Source organism: Fundulus heteroclitus, chromosome 24 (genome assembly GCF_011125445.2).
Source record: "Fundulus heteroclitus isolate FHET01 chromosome 24, MU-UCD_Fhet_4.1, whole genome shotgun sequence".
NCBI lineage: Eukaryota > Metazoa > Chordata > Actinopteri > Cyprinodontiformes > Fundulidae > Fundulus > Fundulus heteroclitus.
In genome coordinates, this window is record NC_046384.1 from 5,000,444 (window position 1) to 5,017,405 (window position 16,962).

The 16,962-nt window shown below is 45.5% G+C and overlaps 1 protein-coding gene across 1 annotated transcript in view; it reads left to right on the top strand.

Annotated features, from left to right (window-relative positions):
* Positions 1–16,962, top strand: part of LOC105916419 (prolactin receptor) — a 48,793-nt gene continuing 31,831 nt past the window's right edge. Inside the window, exon 1 of the mRNA XM_036128418.1 lies at positions 1–279. Coding sequence (XP_035984311.1) covers positions 86–279 — 194 coding nt within the window. The 5' untranslated portion in view covers positions 1–85. The remainder of the gene's footprint in view (positions 280–16,962) is intronic.

Consider the following 16,962-nt stretch of genomic DNA (forward strand, 5'->3'; position numbering starts at 1 on the left):
CAGCTCTGGTGGGCAGCTCCCCGCTTATCGGGGCCGCTGGACGGAGCTCCACCCGCCGCTCCTCCTCAGGCGGCGGTGGGAGCGGATGACGCGGCGTCAGGTGGAGGCAGAAAGCTCCTTGCTGCGGGAGGGGGGCCGCTCAGAAAGCCTCCTCTCTGCGCGCCGGGAGCAGCTGTGCGTGAGCCGACGTCTCCCCGGATCCACGGCTGCAGCGACGCGGGCTGCGCGCTGCGCCTCTCCCGAGAAGGAGGCTCTGAAGGCGGCTTGCAGCAGCTCCAGGTAAGCGGCGCCTCCTCGCTCCCAGGTTGACCCATGAATCCAGACTTTTGCTGCTCAAAGCTGCTTAAAGCTGCTCGTTTTATTCATGCTTCACATGTTGGCTGTTAACGAGCAGCGCGCTTTATGCCCACCACTGTAACCTGCTGCAAGATGCGTTGTGTGATTTATTTATTTATTTATTTTAAGTGTGCAAAGTTGACAAAAAGCCGCATGTTTGACTTTTAGCGCAAGCAGATGGCTGCTCCGGATTGCGCAGCGGCCGCGCAGGGATAAATAGGAGCTTTGGCGCCTGGAGAGAACCTGGAAGGTGTTTCTCTGCTGCTGATTTCAACCCATTTTAACCCTGTAATACAAAAAACACATTATTATCATGTTTTCTGACTGAAGACAAACGCTCAGGTTGGATTTTCCAGCAGCTCTGACGCTGATGCTCTGCGCAGAGAACTTCTATACGTCCTGTTTTAAAAGCTTTTACGTTGATCTGATCAGCCTGGTGCCGCTGCGTGTCGGCACAGATAAGGAAACTGCGCGTCCTGCGCTGATAATGTGTCTCTGAACTCTCTGGAGATGTTTTACGCCGGCATTCAGAGCAGAGCTCCAACCAGCACCGGGACATCTTTCATTTACCTGGACCGCCTCCGGGCTGCAGAGGACCTGGACATGTAGACGAGGAGGCGGTTCTCTTTTTTTCCATCCAGCGTTCAGATCAAAAATCGCACCGATGCTGGCAGAGCTCGTTACGCGGATGCAAACTTTAATCATTTATTGCCTGGAGACGTCTCGCTGCAGAGATGTGAGCTGGTCCAATCACGCCAGACTGGCCCCTCAGCACCAAGGCGAGGACAGCATTTTTTTCTTTTTAAAGTTTGCAAACATTTTGTTGTATAATTGAAGTCCTCCTGGATATGATCTCTTACAGAAGCTGCTGGTATATTCATGCCCACATTTTGAAAGCTCCGCTTGTGCTCATCCCTTATAATCATAGAAGCACAAATCAACTGATCAGATTCCCTTTTATCTGATCTGACCCCTAGTTTAACACCTGCGCTTTAAAATCAAACAATTGTCAGTCCATGAATGCACCAGCCATCAGCAAGCACTTTAACGCAGCGTTTGTATTTGAATAAAAAACAGATAAATGTAACGGGAAGCGCTCTGATGCATAAATGGGGATAACCGTGTAATTTATTAATTTTCTGCTGGATTTCAGACTTCCTGCCTCCATAAAGGAACTTTTTCTCTTCCTCCTGTTTTATTCCTTAGACTCCAGGATCAGAAGCCTCAAAATAAAACCAGAATTATGTTAAATCTGCATATGTTGGGTTTCTTTAAATTGCTTCAGGAAAAAAGAAAAGAAAAAGCGTGCTATTTATCTCGCTCCCAAGATGTTGCATTTCTTTTTTTTTTAAATCTTTCGATGGAAAACATTTGGTCGTGCTCCCGACGGCGGCTGTTTTTATCTTTCTGCCAGCCGAAATAGTTACGTAGCTAACGGCAGAATGTAAATTTACATTACATTATCCATTTGTTGTGGTTAAAAAACAGTTTAGAATAAATTTTAAACTTGGAAAGACGGAGAGGGTGCAGAGTTTTCTCCTGATCAATGTCGCCTGAAGTAGCGCTAACCCCTCCCCCACTTGTTGCTGCTTGCTGTCAGTCAGCTGAATGAGACGCGATTTGGAAAAAAAAATGCTAATTGCTACGACAGCCGACAAGTCGTCTGAGTTGTTGTTGGCTCGGGAATTAGCCTGAAGTAGTAGCTAGTTTATTTTAGCGTTTTCGCTAGCATTAGCGCTAGCATTAGCACTAGCTCCCCTAGCTTGTTGCGTGTGCTTTCAAACAGCGTTTTCTTCTCAAAAGTCATGGCGGCACTCATCTGCAGACCAAGATGTGACCATTTGTGAAGCAGCTTCTCATTTGGTGATCTGACAGCAACAAGTGTGGGAGGGGCAGGGCTACTTTACCCGATGTAGAGCTGGAGATGCTGCCTGCTTGGAAGGAGTTTTGAGGATGTGGCTCGGAAACAAGTTAAAACTTTACCCTAGGAACCAGGAAGTGGCCCATAAATGCCTCATCTGAACGGAGATCGATGCATTCAGGTGTTTAGAAAAACCACTTTAAATGCAGAAGACGGTGCTAACAGGAAGCTGGGAAAGCATGGGGTCCAGGTTAACCTATGGTTTAAAATCAGCAGGTTGGAGTAGAGACAACATGAACGTCTCTTTTTCTGTCTGTTTAATGGATGTTTGGAGCAGCGGGGAAGTTCCCAACATCTACATGAAGGTTACATCTCCTGCCGTCTGAGGTGGAAAATCTCTTTAGCCACACGTGTTTGGTTCTATAGGCGCTGCTGTCATGTTGCCTTTACCGTCACATATGCAGTCTTCCTGCCTCGACAGTGAAACATCTCTAACAGTGAAGATAATCTAATTGTCGTCGCGTGGTTGAACCGGACAGAGGAGGCTGGAGCTCGTCTGCCCCGGCTCCTCTGGACTGACCACGGCTCCGGTACCTTGATTTATTTTTGTTTACAACAAAAGCAGAGATCAGGAAAAGTTGCTTCTGTATGTAAAACCATACAGATGGACCACATTGGGGTCTGTGTGCCGCGTCCAACAATCAACTGGCTCTGAAGGAACCCAGTGAAGCGACCCATGACGGCCACATGGGGCGGCAAATTATCGAGTCAATGCTGCAAACAGACGACTGATCGGTCTAAATACGCCGTACTCCTACTCGTCTGGTGCGTAAGGTCCACAGCCTGTGCCGTCCGTCTACTTCTGAGCGTCAATCTAAACGAGAAAGCTACTCATCTATAATCCAGTGCGACACTCAGGTCCACAAGGTTCTGACTCCTTTATGTGAAGGAGTCCAAAGGAGACTCCTTTATGTGAAGGAGTCCAAAGGAGACCCACCAGAGCCTTAAAGCCCCACTTTACGAGGCTTTGGTTCTCTCGTTGTCTGTAGGTGTTCACTCAGCAGTCCTCCTCTGCCACATTGTAGGATAAGGAGTTTCTATTGGGGGCTTTAAGTTGAAAGGGTTCTGATTGAGACCAGAAAGGATGTAAAGAGATTAGCCATAACTTTGGTGGTCTTTGTTGGCGAGGCCTTCTGGCGCAGATTAAGGACGCAGTGGTCTGATGGGTCGTTGTGGGTATTGGAGGTTCACAAAACTTGTGTTTGCACCACATTGGGGGTTCTGGGAGGAACTTTGGTTAAAGTTTAGCCCCAACGTTGGCTTTGTTGGGACCTTAAAGCCGGACCAGACACGCCGACCTCGTGCTCGGGTTTACAGCACCATCATGGAGTCAGAATCGTAGGCGTACCATCACGAGAAGGCGCTGCAGACACACTGAGCTATATTATCCACTGGAGTGCTAATCACCGTCTGTTTGAACGAGTCGCTTTGAAGCCACCAGCCGCCATATTGGTACTCCCTATTTCCCCCCAGTAACTAGGGAATATGTGCGCTACAGCATGGAATAACGAGGATTTTATCATGTTCAGGGGGGGCTTAAAACCTTTAACATGTCAGATACTATATACTTTTATGTTAGGTTCTAAAAATATCAAGGACTGAGAAAGTCATGTGCTAAATTATTTAGCATTTTATTTATTTAAATTATATATAGATATCTATCTATCTATCTATCTATCTATCTATCTATCTATCTATCTATCTATCTATCTATCTATCTATCTATCTATCTATCTATCTATCTATCTATCTATCTATCTATCTATCTATCTATCTATCTATCTATCTATCTATCTATCTATCTATCTATCTATCTATCTATCTATCTATCTATCTATCTATCTATCTATCTATATTTAATATGAATAACATGTAAAATATTTCAGCACCTAATTTCCTAGTAGTTGATAGTGTTAGTACATCCACTGACTGTAGAATTACCTGTGAAACGTTTTCACACAGCCAGAAAACTGCTTGTTGTTGTAACCAAATCCTGTGGGATTCTGTGAGAGTAGGGAGTAGCAAGATGGCGGCCAGTGACTTCAGTTTTTCGGTAAAATCAGCACTCCAGTGTATTATATAGCTCAGTGGCTGCAGAGACACTGTACCGCCACTAGTGAAGATCCAGAGCTGCTCAGGGTTGGTACAAAGCAAAGGAATGACCTATGTAACGTGATGCCAAAGACACTGTAGCATCGTGACGCTGAAGGACGTCCATACTGCTTCATTCAAGCCTGTAAGGCTACATGAAGTGCTGGAAAGAACAGTAGAACCAGCAGCTTTGGAAGGACGCTCTTAGCACGTTTAATCTTTCCAGCTAGCTGTGGTACCTTTACCCGGCGTGCCTCTCTGCACCACGACAGGTGACGTCGTCACGCCTCCCTCTCCACCCCTAGTCCCGCTCGATTGGCCGGCCGACCTCATCAGGTGTGACTTTAATGCATCGGGCCGTGATGCTGTGAGAAACACTTCAAGCTGGAGACAACTTGGATGGAGAGCTCTCACACGAGTCAGACGTGCTGGTGGACGTCTCTCAAGCTGCAAAACACGCATTAAAAGCCAAGAACGTTCAGTTTCATGTTACGTCTGCGTGCTTCTGGTACGGAAATGATGTTTAAATCAAACTAAATGTGCTTTATGATCCTCATGGGGGGATTGTTGTTGTTTTTCCGCTTTGGGCCGCAGAGTTGGAACAAACCATTATGTAACCGGGGGAAAAAAAAGATTAAAGCATCAATTAGGGGGAAATGTAAAATAAATATTTAAACAACTCTGAAAGCATTTGAGGATGAAACACAAGACGCACTGAAACAGAAGAAGCAGACTTTGCTCTGTTTGCATCCTCTCATTGTCGGTGTGGATGTCTTTTTCAGTTTAGGCCTTTTAACGGTTCATTGAGATCGTTCCTCTCTCTCCAGGCTGCAATGATTTTTTTTTATCAAGGACAGATCGGATGAACGTCTTTCAGATAGTTGAAGCGTCCTCTTCCGTCCTGATTGGACGTTTGTCCATTTCTTTGTGGCTGGTCCCCTAACGAACCGTCCACGGTCTCCCAAAAGGCAGTCCTCCATTTTTAGCACCGCTAGTAGAAAAGCGGCCCACAGCATGATCCTGCCAGATTTAGCAGCCCAGACCTGTTTGTTGAGCTTTTGGTTCAACACTCGTCGCTTCATCCGGCAGCGGGACCGCCTGCAGCACGTTTCACGAAGCAGGTGCATGATGGGAGCTGACGGCAGGTCATCTGTGGTTGTTTGTGCGGCCGTGATTTAATGACTTCCCCGTTTTTATAAGAGCGTGTTCAGTCGACGTCTGCAGAGGAGCTGCGTTCATCTCTGCTGATTAAATGATCGATTAGAGACGCTTAAAGCTGCCGCCTCTCCATCATCTGCCTGCTCTGGTTACATAACGGCGCCGTGTTTACATCGGGCCTGACATGTGACTCCCAGCTGATCGAACGCTGCTGTCCGTTCACATCTGGGTTTCCTGTTGTGTGTGTGTGTGGAGGAGGGGGGGGGGATGCTCTGCAGAGCTGCAGAGTGATGTCCGTCCTCCAGATGGGACTTCTCGCCGCGCCGTCTGCATGTAACGGGCGTGGCCGCAGAGAACAGGCGGGTGTCTTCATTTAATCTGTTTAATTTGGGCCGTGCGGATCTGACCGGTTTGTGTCAGAAACCCCCAGAGGGACGCTAAAGTTTTTGTTTGCCACGAGTTTGTGGGAGAAGCTGATTCGTGCGACTTTTTTTAATGTTTGTCACAGGACCCCGGCTGAAACAAGGGGCGGGGGGCTGCTGGAGCTCCTAACCAGAGGGGGCCTGTTGACGTTCCAGTAACCGAGCCGTGGTGCCGCCTCTGACGCTGAACCGGTTGGCGACAAACGAGTCGTTTTCCTGAAATCAGACGTAAAATGTAACTTTTTGGCTCAGAACCGCCAGCCCGCAGCATGATGCTACCATCCCCATGCCTGACGGCTGTCAGTGACGAGCTCCTGGTGTTCCAGCAGTTCCTAGTTTGGTGTTTGAAGCCAAACATCCAAACCGATTTCTTTTCAGCCGTTGTTTGGAAATGGCTCCCTAGAAACGTTCTGGTTCCGTGATCTTCGCCGAGTTCTCTGGACTTCCCCCATTTGTTCCGATCATTTGTCAAACCAATTATGTCCAGGGTGGCAAAGACAGCAGCGTTAAAGGAGCAATGAGCAACATTTGATTATTTTAGAAAGTACTAAAAAATAACGACGTGAAGAATGAGTTAGGTACTTCTTCACTTGAAATGTTCCTTTGAAAGGCGCAGCGGTTTCGCTGTCTTTTTGTCCAAATATGGGCGTAGGAAGTGACGCGTGAAAAGGGACAGGAGGGGCTGGGTTCTGCTTTGGTCCCCAGGTGGTGCTGAAATATCGCTCACTGCTCCTTTAAATCGCCATAAAGTAAACCGGTTCATCTCGTTGGTTGTTCGGCGTTCTGTCGGTTGCAGTTTCCAGTTTGTGCCACTAGATGGCATTTTATTCCACACAGCGGACCTTTTTTTTTTAAAAGCGATAATCGGAATAAATCTTCCCTTTATCTGTTAGAGTTTATGCTGGTTTTGGTGTTTAAACGTCTAAAACGACAATCCAAATCATTCCGGTTGAATTTTATTCTTGTTAGATCCCTTTAGTGCAGAAATACAACAAACAGCACCTTTATTTACGGTGGATAAATGTAATTAAACCCTAAAAACGACTTGAAGCATATTTAATCTGGAAGTTGGATAAAAGTTGACGCAGTGTGTGAGGTTCTTCATCGCTGCTGCTTTTTAGCTCGTATGGGAGGAGCAGCTGCCACTCCAGCTCATTAATTCAGCCACATCTCATGGAGCCATCAGCTTATTGTTAAATGCGTTGCCCCCTGTCCGTTTGTCGAGGTTTAATTAGCGTCGTTGTTGTTAAAGGTCAGCTGGTCGCCTGCAGCGGAGCAGCAGCAGCAGCCGTTCTTTAAATAAGCCCCGTCTGGTGTTTTAAAGGACGTCTTCACGGCCGGCACTCTTCAGCTGACTGTTAGTCGTCATCATCGTGAGACCAGCTGCTAATTTTCTGTAAACGTCTGAGTCAGACGCGCGGAGAAAAGGTTCCTAAAGCGGCGACAGGAGTCGCCCGGATATTTACAGACGAGGTTGAAGGAAACCGTCTCAACCAGCTGCACAGATCTTCATATATTACGTTTTTTTTTTTAAATTACACAATTTCCAGATTTCCTTGTCAGTTTTAACTCTTAAGTGACAACTTTTACTGAATCATCTGGCCTGAAACTCAAAATGAAAGCTTTCTATCTGGGGAAGTTAGCCAGAAGTTAGGATCCTCCTCATCTTCCTGCTAGAACACCAACCAGGGTCCATGGTTCTTCCACCAGCTGCTGCAGCAGTACCTCTAGCAGCCAACCAGCCCACAGCATGATGCTGCCACCCCCATGCATCACAGTTAGCACAGTGTTGTCCCTCCAGAAGACTTTTGGGTCTCCCATGAGGGCCAGAACAGTTTGTTCACGGTTGGTACCGTCACTGTGGCAGTGAGACACCAACTCCAAACCTAATCTGAGACTTTTAGATGTTTGGAAGCAGGAGGTCACTGATAGGGAGTGATGGAGGGAACAGGTGAAGATCCAGACTTCTTCACACCTTGATTTTTATTTTTTACATTTTTTTTATTTTCAGCTGCGGTTCAGGGCTCGATAATTTCACGCCGAGCCTCTACACATGCGCTTCCTGTTTGTTCTCGTTAAGCTCGTTAAGGCCGCTCACCCTCGTTTACACAATTAGACCTGTGCAGGTAGTTGTTTCACAAATGTTAATTAAAAGCTGCAAAATCTACCATCAATTATGCCCTTCTCCTTTTGAATTTCTACAGTATTTATTGGTTTTACATTTGTTTCTTTTCTTTTTGCTACAAATTTAAAAATTTGGCTTTACCATAAGCTATTCTATGTGGAAATGCGTATTTAAAGTGTTGCATAGTGAAAATAATAAACTTTTTCAGAAAATGTAAACTTCCTTGAACGGTTTTTAGAGTAATATTTATGGATATTATGTTGATGTCCATTTATTTCAGTAATAAAAATAACTAGTATAATAAAAAATTATGTTAAACCTAATTGCGATTTTTTTCTTCTACAATATAAAGTTTTTTTTAGTTCACGTCTCACGTCATTTTTACTCTTATTTTTAATAAAAAGCCAAGTTATGAATATTTATTGAACTTAACAGATAAAAATAAATTTTTTAAGGAATAAGTTTCCCAGTTCGGTCCGTTTTTACAGCGCTTTCTGTCCTAAAACCAGTTACATTTTTACTTTAAACAGCTGCAAAGAGCTGCAGTAACGCCACAAATAAACAGCGAATTGACACGAAAAGACGTATTACTTGTCTTTCTGGCATTTTAAAGGGAATTTTATTAAATATTTACATTTTTACCAGTTCAGTCTCTTCATGGTAGTACTATTAGGGCTATTTCTCCTTTATTTCCATGTCCTCATTTTTATTCTTTTTTTTGTTATTAAAAATAAATGTGCTAACCTATAATTGAATTATTTAACAAATAAAATGTTATTTGTTCTAGTTATTCTTAAAGTTGATTCAATCCATTTTTGCAGTTAATTTTGTATCATTTTGTCTCCGTTAATATTAGGATATTCTTTTACTCAGGGGTCCTTTTTAAAAAAATGTTTACAGGCATTAAAGGAATAAAATTATTCCTATTATTTATTACATACTTTTTAAATAGCTATTTTTCACAAGCCTCTGACGCTGTTTTTTACGGTGAATTCTGTCCCAAAAAAAGTTTAATTAGTATTTTATCCAAGCTGAAATCCGATTGCCGACACGAACCTTCCTGGGAGCGTAGAAACCATTAATATGGACTGAAACAAGAGAACAGCTGGACTGGAGCTGGAGGAGGTGGCCTAGTCAAAGTCCAGACTGCAGGCTGACGGAGCTGAAGTAACATTTCAAAGAAGCTGATTTGTTTTCAAGCCGCAGGACGACAGGAACTGAGGACAGTTTGGGTCTCAGACTTGTTTTTCCTCATGTTAACCACTTAATGGCGTGGAATCGCGTGTTGGAGAGCACAGCTAATGTAATCGCGGCTCTGCAGACGGCGCGGCTTTAAATTATTGGAACAGATATGACACACGGTTGATGGTTATTTAGAAATTCCCCAACTAGGGGAATTAGATTCCTCCTGCCTTTAATTAGGATCATTCAGCTGCTGAGTCCCTGAGCGAGATGATTTGATTACGTCTGTGAGGCCGACCGGGCCTTTAAATATCAAAACGGGCTCTATTGAGCGCCGCCGTCTGACTCTGGCCAGCTTTAATCATGCCCCCCCCCCCTCCTCCTCCTCCACCCGCTCCCTGCTGAGTTGATTTAATTCAGCGTTATTTATTCAGGAGAAGAAGTCACCCGGGGCACGTTCGCATGGAGATGCGTTATGAAAGCCAACGGAAAAACCAACGGGGCGTCCTTCAGCTCAGGTCTGGGTTTTTACACCTCAGACCTCAGAGAGTCTCGTCTGAAGGACCGACACGGAGTCGTGCATCAGTGAGAGGAAAAGGAAACGTGGTTTTTATCTGTTTCTGTATTTAAAAGCTGAACAGTGCCATAACCAGCTTTGTCTCATGCTTCCTTACGCCGTCAGGCTGGATGTATGGAGAGCAGATTCCTGGTTGACTTTGACTAGGCCACTCTGCCCCTGGGACGTGCTCTGACCTAAACCCTTGCCAGATTTTCTTCCAGCATCGTCCTGTATTTGTTTTTTCCGTCGACTCTGACCATTCCAAAAAAAGTAGGCTTCAGAGCTCATCATAGCACTGAAACAGCTCTGGTGAAAGTCACTAATGATATTCTCATAGCCTCAGATAATGGACTTGTGTCTATATTTGTCTTATTAGATCTCAGTGCTCACAATTTAGAAAGACTTGAACATACTGTAGGGATTAAGGGGAAAGCATTAGGCTGGTTTAAATCTTATCTGTCGGACAGATTCCAGTTTGTTCATGTCAATAATAAATTCCAAAAAAAGTAAAAAACAAAGCAACTGGTCTTGTTTTCTATAGTTGAAGACGTTTCGCTTCCTCTCCAGGAAGCTTTCTCAATTCAAAAAGTCTGGAGTAATGTGCAGTACCAAGCTTTATACTACTGCCTAACAAAGGCCTTGTAATGTCTTAGATAACATGCAGATTCAACAAAAACAGGTCCACCCCTTAGTAATGGGCGGTCGTTAAAGTCATTAAGCCAGCAGATTGAACCGAAACTGGTCCACTCCTCTGTAACGAGGAGTCGTTAGGGTCGTTATTGGCCTGGCTTAAAGGAACGATATTTTGATCACCTGAATGAGGATGAGAGTTAAGGTTAAGGACCGGCTTCCCCGCAGCATGATGCTGCCACCACCGTGTTGAAAACCAGTCACCCTCCTTCAGCTTCACATGACGCATGAAACACGAGAAGAGCTGGAATGAGGAGGAATATTTTTATTGGTGTCGTATAAACAAGCTTCAAAACACCCTAAACAGCAGAAAACGGAATAAAAGTTAAATATTTTTAGCATCGTGTTTGTGTTTCTGAAGACTTTTCCAGCCCCGGCGTCCCAAAGTGAGCTAAAGTGCTGCACACCAATCAAACGAGCTCCTCCCGCTCCGTTTTATTCGAAGGACTTAGACCTACGAATAAAACGAGGCGTAAAGCACCTGAAGCTGCTTTCTAAGAACACTCTCTCAGGTGTTTTTGGTACGCGTGCTCCGTGTTTTCAGGAGAAACCAGCAGATCAATACGATCTGAGGTAAACCAGCAGCGTGTTATCTGTGGGGAAAAAAAGGTCTTTAATGGCACATTAGCTTGGGAAAGCTCAGCTCTGAGCTTGTTTGTTTTTTAGCAAAAAGCAGCGCTGAAAAAGAGCTTTTTTTTTTGTTTTCCTGCAGCATGAATGAACCACAGTGGACATTCCTGAGTTTATGCAGCCCCTCGGGTGGATTTACATCACGCATCCTGACAGAAATAGACCTGTGTGGATGTTCAGTCACATGTGTTTGGGTTTAAAGGGGCTTTTTTTTTCTCCCCCCCCCCACGGGCTTTTAAATGAGCTCAATGTGAGAAGACATTGGGGGTGATAAAAAAAAAAAAAAAAAAACCCTGAGGTGAGGCTCCGTTCATAAACACGAGCAGACATGTGACTGGTGAAGGTCCCGCCGATGTGGAGAACGTCTGTCATGTTCTCCGTCCTAAAAAAAATTAAAGAAGTCAAAGAGGCGCCGCGGGAAATTATCGGTGGCAAAAATAAATAAATACGGCACAAAGACATGAAATACCGCGTAAAATTAACAAAACGAACCAAAGTGAATCCACTAAGAATAAAATAACACAGAGAGACGGTTAAACATCAGGAAAAAGGAAAAAAAAACACCAGAACGATGGAATATATGACCAAAAGATGATGGAAAAATGGAAGAAAACCAGACAAAAAAGACAAAAAAGTTTGATTCCTGCTTCCTGCCCTGCCTTATGCCCCTTTGGCAAGGCAGCACTGCAAAAACGGATCTAAAAACAAGTAAAATGTTCTTAAAATTTGTGTTTTTGTCCTAGATTTGAGCAGGTAAATAATATTATCTGCCAATGGAATGAGTGTTTTGACCCCTAAAATAAGATAATTAAATATCCTGCACTTGAAATAAGAGGATGGAGATGAGTTGTTCCTTTTTTAAGTGCAAAAATCTTATTCCATTGGCAGATAATCTTATTTACCTGCTCAAATCAATGACAGATACACTCATTTTAAGAAAATATTACTTATTTTTAGTTCAGTTTTTGCAGTGAGGTACACCGTTTTGTAAAAGACCGTTGGGACTAGATGAACTCTAAACACAGTCCTGTTGAAGATGGGAAAATTATCAGAGAGGAAATAATCAGACTGTAAAAATATCGTCGAGCTGAATTTTACCCGCGAGGCCAGAAACATGCGCCGGAGACGCATTTAATCACGAGATCCTCTGGGAATGAGTCCAGAAAACACTAAAAAAAATAAATAATCAGATTGACAAATTGACCCTAAAAAGTTTGTGAGACAACATGAAATCAAAAAAGGACGTTCAGTACGAGGAGTGTTTGGTTTTCTGGTGAAGTCAGACGTCTCTGCTTCGGCCGCTTCCTCTTTCCAGGCGTCTTGTTTTCCATTCGGACGCAGCTTTCCAAACCCAACTCCTGCTGCCATAGGTTCCCTGCCCTTTAACCTTTAACCTTTTACCGAGCTCATTGAGGCCTGTTGGGTCTGACACGGCGCTCTGACGCAGGCTTCAGAAAGCAAAGGTTGCGTCTCCGAGGCCGTCGGCGGAGTCGCTCCACCTCGGTGCTTTGGCATCGTGCTTCTGAACGCCACAGAGATGGAGTCTGAGGTGGACTGAGGTATCTGGATGTGTTTTGACGCGTAACTCATAGATGTGGAGGAGAAAACTGCCTCTGTAATCTCCTCTCCCCTCAGATGAAGGCAGCGATTACTCCCTGTCCCTGTTGTCTTAGCGCTGCAGGACAGACCGGGCTGCCTATTGTTGCTTCTCGTGTGTCGGCTCCCTCCTCCGTTCCTTCATAACCAAACCGTACGCCGCGTTTCCCGGCCTCTCATCTGACCTCATTGCATGTTTCCTGTTTTTCTTACGTAAGACGCATTAATGTATTGTTTGCCGACCCCCCCCAGATGCTGAAACAGCTGTCAGCAGCTGGATAAGACCAGCCGCCGCGCGGGCACCCACCAGCAGCCCCACAGACACGATGCGAAGGCTGGGGCCCAGAGAGAGCTGGGCAAGGAAGGAGTCGCAGAAGGAAATAAAAAGGCTTAGAGCTGCCACTGATTTTGTTTGTTGAACTGGTTAATCAGATCAGCAAACAAATCAGTCAGCAGGGGATTTTTATTTGGCTCCTGGCCGGCTCCCCCGCCGCAGGATGAGGTGATGGAGGCACCTGGAGTGACCTTTAAACCAGATTTAACACTCACAAGGATCAGGGAGATTCGCTCCATCTTGCCTCACGTGGGTAAAAACTCTCTAAAACTGTAATGCACATAGAGGAGTGCAGCTCAGATGTTTCAGCTTGATCCTTTCTACCTGAACGGACCACAAAGCTTGAGTCCGTCATGGTTAAAAGGAGTGACGGGGTGGGGGGGCTCTAGAATCTGGACCCGCCACATCCAGACCAGACAGATCCACCTGCAGGGACGACCTGGTTGGAAGCGCCAGAGGATCGGATGTACATCAGCAGTAGATCAGACGGTTAATGAATCCAAAGTTTGCGTGCGCCGTTCCCGAGCCTCTTACATGTTTCCAGGGATGGCTGAAGGCTATTTGCAGCTGGTTTAGCTGACTTACAACAGGAAGCTTCCAACACCCGAGGATCAGCAGCTTCTGAGAGTTTCAGCTCTGCCTCCTGGAAGTACGAGGCAGGAGAACTGCACCAACCGGATAAGATGCACACCGACAGGAGCAGGGATGAAATAGAGATTTTTGTTGTTTTCCAATTAGAAAGCCGGCTCCTCCGCTGAAGTTTTCATAGATAGAAATCTGCCGTGGTAATCATCCTGAACTATCAGCTGTCTGCAAAGCGACCGGAGTCTGCTAATTGATTTCTCCGCCTTTTAGACCATTAAACACAACAAATTACTGAAGACTACAAAGTGAATGTGTTATTATGAACTGTCAGGTACGCTTAAATCATGTCGGCCCTCAGTCGGCGCCAAAGCCAAAACCAGACTTTGTTTAGAGGCCTTAAGCAATGATACATTTATTTGATGTTGCTTTCTTTAAGGAGGTCCTTTTACATTTATCCTAAATGGTTGACTTTAGGAAGGTGACCAGGACTTGGCTTGCAACAAAAAAGCCTAAATAACTGGTAAATAAATCAATACGACCAATCAATCATCCAGATAACAACTAACCAACCAACAAACCAAAAACTTCATCAACCAACCAACCAACCATCAATCTAAACCCTAAACCAACCAACCGACCGTCCGTCCGTCCGTCCGTCCGTCTTCTTCCTCTTATCCGGGGTCGGGTCGTGGGGGCAGCAACTTCAGTAGGGAGGCCCAGACGTCCCTCTCCCCAGCCACTTGGGCCAGCTCCTCAGGAGGAATCCCAAGGCGTTCCCAGGCCAGCCGAGAGACATAGTCCCTCCAGCGTGTCCTGGGTCTTCCCCTGGGTCTCCTCCCGGTGGGACGTGCCCGGAACACCTCACCAGGGAGGCGTCCAGGAGGCATCCTGACCAGATGTCCGAGCCACCTCAACTGGCTCCTCTCAACGTGGAGGAGCAGCGGCTCTACTCTGAGTCCTCCCCGGATGACTGAGCTCCTAACCCTATCTCTAAGGGAGAGCCCAGACACACTACGGAGAAAACTAATTTCAGCCGCTTGTATCCGGGATCTCGTTCTTTCGGTCACGACCCAAAGCTCGTGACCATACCACCAACCAACCATCAATCTAAACCCTAAACCAACAAACCAACCAACCAACCAACCAACCAACCAACCAACCAACCAACCAACCAACCAACCAACCATCAATCTAAACCCTAAACCAACCAACCAACCATCATTCTGAACCCTAAACCAACCAACCAACCAACCAACCAACCAACCAACCAACCAACCAACCAACCATCATTCTGAACCCTAAACCAACCAACCAACCAACCAACCAACCATCAATCTAAACCCTAAACCAACCAACCAACCAACCAACCATCATTCTGAACCCTAAACCAACCAACCAACCAACCAACCAACCAACCAACCAACCATCATTCTGAACCCTAAACCAGCCAACCAACCAACCATCAATCTAAACCCTCAACCAACCAACCAACCAACCAACCAACCATCAATCTAAACCCTAAACCAACCAACCAACCAACCATCAATCTAAACCCTAAACCAACCAACCAACCAATCATCATTCTGAACCCTAAACCAACCAACCAACCAACCAACCAACCAACCAACCAACCAACCAACCAACCATCATTCTGAACCCTAAACCAACCAACCAACCAACCAACCATCATTCTGAACCCTAAACCAACCAACCAACCAACCAACCATCAATCTGAACCCTAAACCAACCAACCAACCAACCATGAATCTGAACCCTAAACCAACCAACCAACCAACCATCAATCTAAACCCTAAACCAACCAACCAACCAACCAACCAACCAACCAACCAACCAACCATCAATCTAAACCCTAAACCAACCAACCAACCAACCAACCAACCAAACATCAATCTGAACCCTTAACCAACCAGCCAACCAACCACCCATACTAACACCTAACCAACCAAAAAACCAACCAACCAACCAATCAGCCATCGTAACGATTAACTGACCAACAAACAATCCCAACGTTTCACTAACTGATCAACCACTTGGTAACCAGCCAAACAACTAACCAACCCATTAATCAGTTATCAAACCAAACAACCCTCTCATCTCTTTCTGGTGGACCCGAGGTGTGTCCAGCCCATCACTCCAATGAAGACCATTCCTCTGGATCTAAGGCTGAGTCTGGCCACTTCCAGGATCTACCTAGTCGCTGTGAATCGAGAACTTCTCTCTTGGGCTCGGCTTTTTTCTGCAGACAAAGTCCTGATCCTAACCTGGCCAGCCAGACTGATAATGTGTAGCTCTCTGTTCTGCACACTGTGAATCTGGTTCTGTTCCCATCAAACCCATTTGGGCAGACGAGGGACATTCAGCAGAACACCCCGAGCTGATTGGGCAAATTGACACCTAGGTAAGCTGGTCAAGGCACTTGTTGGTGTTCTCCCGTCAAAGAAGAAATCGTGGATTCTCACAAAGCAGACGTGAGAGAAGCAGCTACGTGTGTGTCCTCCTGCACTGCCATGTTTACGTTGGTTCGGCTGTGGGCTCAGCAACTCTTGCTTTCATCAAAGCTGATGTCCCCCTTTAAACCACAATACTGTAACGTGATTGGTCCGAACAATTCAGGCGGGAACAGGACAAGGTGGATTCTTGTGTGTGTGTGTGAACGCACAAATACCGTGAGAATTTGGCTGGCAGACAAGGTTATCCTGACCATTCGTCACCCCCCCCCCCCCCCCCCATCCATCCCCCACCCCCTGCTAATAGACAGCAAGATGTCCAGGAAGAGACCCCTGACCTGAACCAAGCCCTCCATCTTTGTCAGGTTCAGAACCAGGACCTTAGTTGAGCTGAGGTCCTTGCTTTTCTCAAATGAAAGAGAGTTTAATGAGGTCTTAATCTGCTTGTTTTATCATCTGCGGGTTTGTTTTAACGTACATCGGGGACCTGTCACGCTCCATATGCTCAGCGGTCAGTAACCGACCGCTTCGGTGGACTAAGCGGATTAAAGGCATGAGCTTTCAGCGGCCCTTATATCCCAGTGTCTTACTGCCTTCGAATAAGAGAACAGAAGTGGGCGGGTCCAATTACTGGAGCTCCAGTGCCTCTCATAGATTACTGTACATTCAGGTCAGTGTGGAGTCGATGAACCAGCAATGTTTGGAAAGGCAGAAATGACCTGAAAAGCGCCTTTGTTACCAAGGTTTTTTTTTTTTTTTTCCTTCCAGAATCCTGAAAGTCTCTTTAAACTCTTTCATAAAACAGGATTTTGTGGAGCAGATTAAAGGTTTGTTTTGGAAACGTTAGATGTTCTGATTTGAACTC